This window comes from Eurytemora carolleeae, unplaced genomic scaffold (assembly GCF_000591075.1).
Source record: "Eurytemora carolleeae unplaced genomic scaffold, Eaff_2.0 scaffold1368, whole genome shotgun sequence".
NCBI lineage: Eukaryota > Metazoa > Arthropoda > Copepoda > Calanoida > Temoridae > Eurytemora > Eurytemora carolleeae.
The window spans coordinates 77,256-81,611 of record NW_019397843.1 but is presented as its reverse complement, the minus strand read 5'-3'; the positions used below and the strand labels follow the sequence as shown (position 1 = coordinate 81,611).

The 4,356-nt window shown below is 35.4% G+C and overlaps 1 protein-coding gene across 1 annotated transcript in view; it reads right to left on the bottom strand.

The window, feature by feature from the left end:
* Positions 1–4,356, bottom strand: part of LOC111716086 (HEAT repeat-containing protein 5B) — a 45,461-nt gene that overhangs the window by 7,764 nt on the left and 33,341 nt on the right. The window contains exons 43-48 of the mRNA XM_023491500.1: positions 3,886–4,009; positions 3,678–3,810; positions 3,324–3,422; positions 2,932–3,052; positions 2,463–2,559; positions 1,966–2,046 (exon numbers count right to left, since the gene is read on the bottom strand). Of these exons, the coding sequence (XP_023347268.1) occupies positions 1,966–2,046; positions 2,463–2,559; positions 2,932–3,052; positions 3,324–3,422; positions 3,678–3,810; positions 3,886–4,009 (655 nt within the window). The remainder of the gene's footprint in view (positions 1–1,965; positions 2,047–2,462; positions 2,560–2,931; positions 3,053–3,323; positions 3,423–3,677; positions 3,811–3,885; positions 4,010–4,356) is intronic.

The window sequence follows — 4,356 nt, the reverse complement described above, 5'->3', positions numbered from 1 at the left end:
TTACTTTAAGATATAACTTTTTTCACCCAGATGTTAGAGATGTCAGCGCGAAGCGCATAATTTTTTTTTATGGGGTTGTTTGCTATATAGGAGAAAATAAAATAATTTTTCGGCATTTTTAATTTTATTTTTTGGGGTAAATCTTTTGATTTTTAAAAAATATATTATATAACCCTGCATGTTTAATTACAAAACTAAACAAATGTTTAAAATTTTTCCATCCTTCCATGATCCTATTTCTAACCATTTACTCCTCTCCCAGCTTTCACTCCCATGAAATCTGTTAAGAACACCGAAAATACGCAAAATTGTCATCTTAAAAAATTCAACCCCTCATAAAAAAAAACATATAAGAGGGGGTCCTAAACTCCCTAAATCCTCTAGAACTAACCTGATGGAAACAATCCTCTGAAGTGCCTCTAGTGCTGCTAGGACTGGAGGACTATCCGCTAATATTTCAGTATCCTCTACACCTTTAGTAGCTCCAGCCTAGGATAGATAGATAGATATATAGATAGATAGATAGATAGATAGATAGAAATACAGTCAGAAAGATAGACGTAGATATAAATATGTAGATCAATAGACAGAAATGAGATAGTTAGATGGATAGATATAAAGGTAGAAAGACGGATAAATTCATGGATAGATAGATAGAAAGAAATACAGTCAGAAAGAAAGACGTAGATATAAACATGTAGATCAATAGACAGAAATGCAGATAGTTAGNATTTTTTGTGAAAATCCGCGAATTATTTTTGTTTTGTTTTACGATGTACACAAAGAGAACATGTTCACAATTAATTTAGAAGATGGGCGCGAAGCGCCCTCTAAGGCTAGTATATTAAACTTACATTTATATTTTCTTTTCAATTGACAGTTTGTGCATTTTATGATAATTTCTCAAATTCTTTAATTAGACCTTAATTTTATTATCGGGGTTTTATTTAAAATCCCTATCCGAGTTTAAGATGTTTGACCCAGAGTTAAGGAGAGTATTTTTTAATTAAGTAAGGTTCACAGGGTTGGGAAAAGGGGGAGAAGGGTTGGATATTTGGGGGAGCAGTGGCTCAGGTGGAACAGATAATTTAAAGGGGGAGCAATGTTTAGGAAAATGGGGTGCACTGCAAGGTTGGAAACACTTTCTCATAGATTTTTTTTACTTTTAACAATATCCTGGTTTGGCTCCCCTATTATTTTGCCTTTAGAGTTGAGATAGGGGAGTGTGATACAATGTCCATAGTCCCTATTAAAAAAATGTACACCTCTATCTTTAAAGGTTAGGGTGCACATTTAAAAAAAGTAAGTACGTCGGAAAAATGTTCAAAAATAAATATTTTTACTTTTGACAAATATTAACATGTGATTTTACATCCATTTTCAAGGGCTTTTTAAATATATAAATGTTAGCCCTGTAGCTTAATTAATTAAAAAAAATATTAACCATTTCAAATTTTTTTTTCGAAACACCGACCTGCCATTAGAAAGTCCTGCACAATACCGTATGCATAAATATTTTTTTTTTGCAAAATTTTTTCACAACTATGAACTTAGAAAGTGAAGAAGTTTTAGCGTTCTAATGTCAGCCGTTTTTAAGTTATTTAGAAAAAACCACAGGGGGTGGGGGTGGATGGAAAACATCCACACCCACCGTGATAGGGTTAAGGAATAGTAATTTTAAGGATTTTTGCAATTTTTGTAATACATAGGGTAGAATACAGGACGTAAAAAGGCCGGTCGGTGTAAACAAATTTAACCCTATTTCTATAACAATAATATCAGTATCATTATTATTGTTATTGTTATAAAGCACGCAATTTGTTGCCAGTCACGAGGCGCAAAAACCTTGTGAAAATGCGCGTATAGGCAGGCTCTCTGCTGTTCCAGTCGGATCGCTTTACGTCGGGAAACCCGTCAGTCGCGGGGTGCAATGGAAACTGCATCTTTTTATTTTATAATAATTACCTCAGAATTGAAGCTAAGGTGTGAACAGAACTAGAAACCAGCTGTAACTGTTCATCAGTCAGTTGGGCCCCATGGCTAGATCTAATATTAATTTAAAATGCAGTTAGGCACCATGGTTAAATCTAATATTAAACAACAGTTGGACACCATGGCTAGATCTAATATTAATTTTAAATGCAGTTGGACACCATGGCTAGATTTGATATTAATTTTAAATGCAGTTGGACACCATGGCTAGATTTAATATTAATTTTAAATGCAGTTGGGCACCATGGCTAGATCTAATATCAATTTTAAATGCAGTTGGGCACCATGACTAGATCTAATATTAATTTTAAATGCAATTAGATTAGATCTTATATTAATATTAAAATACATAAATATATTTCTGCTAAGATTAGATCGATTTTAGTGGTATAAAAAACATTTAATATTTGAAGGCAAATTAAAAATTATGGAAAATCTGTGAAAAATTGAAAAAAATATATTTATCTGACCTGGCTCTAGACCTGGCCTGCATTGCTATAACAGAGCTGGATTTGGCGGCTCGAGGAGATACATCTGGATAATACCTCACCAGTACACACAGACANATTACTGTGTTTGTGGGCTAGATTACTTGGTTTGTGGGCTAGATTACTTGGTTTGTTGGCTAGATTACTGTGTTTGTGGGCTAGATTACTTGGTTTGTGGGCTAGATTACTTGGTTTGTGGGCTAGATTACTTGGTTTGCGGGCTAGATTACTTTGGATTGTAGGCTACATTACTTGGTTTGTGGGCTAGATTACTTAGTTTGCGGGCTACATTACTTGGTTTGTGGGCTACCTTTCTTGGTTTACAGGCTACATTACTTAGTTTGTTGCCTACATTTCTTGGTTTACAGGCTACATTACTTGGTTTGCAGGCTACATTTCTTAGTTTGTGGTACGTTACTTGGTTTACAGGGTAAGGTTATAAAGCTTCAAACCTCTAGCACAGCAAAGGCAGGAGAGGATCCAGGTTTTATATTCCCCTCCTCTCCTCCCTCCCCCAGCAGAGCAACCTCTGGGGGGATCTCCGTCAGAGCCTGGTTGGCAGGGTATATCTCCTAAAACAGAAATTTAAGGAGTTTCATGCCACTTATTTCACATCAATTTAGTATCTTCCCAAATATAAATTTAGAATATTTTTAATGTATTTATATGTTAGGAAAGGGTTTAATACTTTCTGTGCAGTGGCCATAAGAGTGCCCAAAATTATAAAAAAAAACATTCATTATTTAAAACAATTTTGTTGAATGAAGCATGAAGAAAGGTGAAATACTTTGAATGTTATGCTATGGCCAATTCTTAAGTGAGGCAGTTCTTGAAAACATCTACCTTGAGTTTAGCTCTCTTGATATCCGCAAACTCCTGCGCTGCGGCTCTAACTGCCAAAGATACAACAGACATTATTCTAGCCTGGGTTCCAATATTTTCCTGCAGATAATGGTTTTTTGTCTTAGAAATTAAATATGATCATCCGCCATATTGAAATTTGGAGTCAACCATTTTGAATTTTACTGTTGGCGATATTAAATTCATTCAACTGCCATTTTATAACTTATGATTCATGATAAATTCAAACAAAAAGTTTATTGAATTTTATTGTTGGCCATCTTAATATTTTATCGTCCTCAATATTGAATTTAAACGAAAATGTATTGAATTGAATGTACACAATAAACCCCATTCCTGAGAGAGTAGCTGCCTGTGCAGTACATTACAGAGTTCCACCAGAATACCCTTCTCTGTAGCCAGCATTTTCCTCGTTATTTCACCTTCAAGTAGAGCTTCAAGAGCTCCCAGGCAGCTAGATAACTGATTCCTATAAAATAGGTAAANGAGTGGATCAAGAATTAATCCCGATATCCACCATTCAAAAGTTTCCAGCTCTGATTACCTGGAAAGTTCTCCGCTCCTAGGACTACAGAGCGCCTCTAGGCTGACCCCCAGCAGAAGATGGAACCGGGATCTGTTTATATCCGAAGGGTCAGATTGTGATGTAGCATTAGCTGCTCCCAGCCCTGGAGGAAATTCATTTAGAGTTTAGTGAAGTTTGGAAGCACAGGGTTAACCAGTAACCACAAATCTAACGACGACCCAAAACTCATCATTTGTCGGTTACCCTTTATAATATTTAAAAGGAAGTTGTCGAAGTCATTTTTATAAAATGGATCGATAAACTAATTCTAAATAAAAAACACCTTAAAAAAAAGGGACGCGGAAGTAGTGTTTAAAGGAACCGGAACTAGTGTTTAAAGGAACCGGAACTAGTGTTTAAAGGAACCAGAACTAGTGTTTAAAGGGACCTGAACTAGTGTTTAAAGGGACCGGAACTAGTGTTTGAAGGAACCGGAACTAGTGTTTAAAG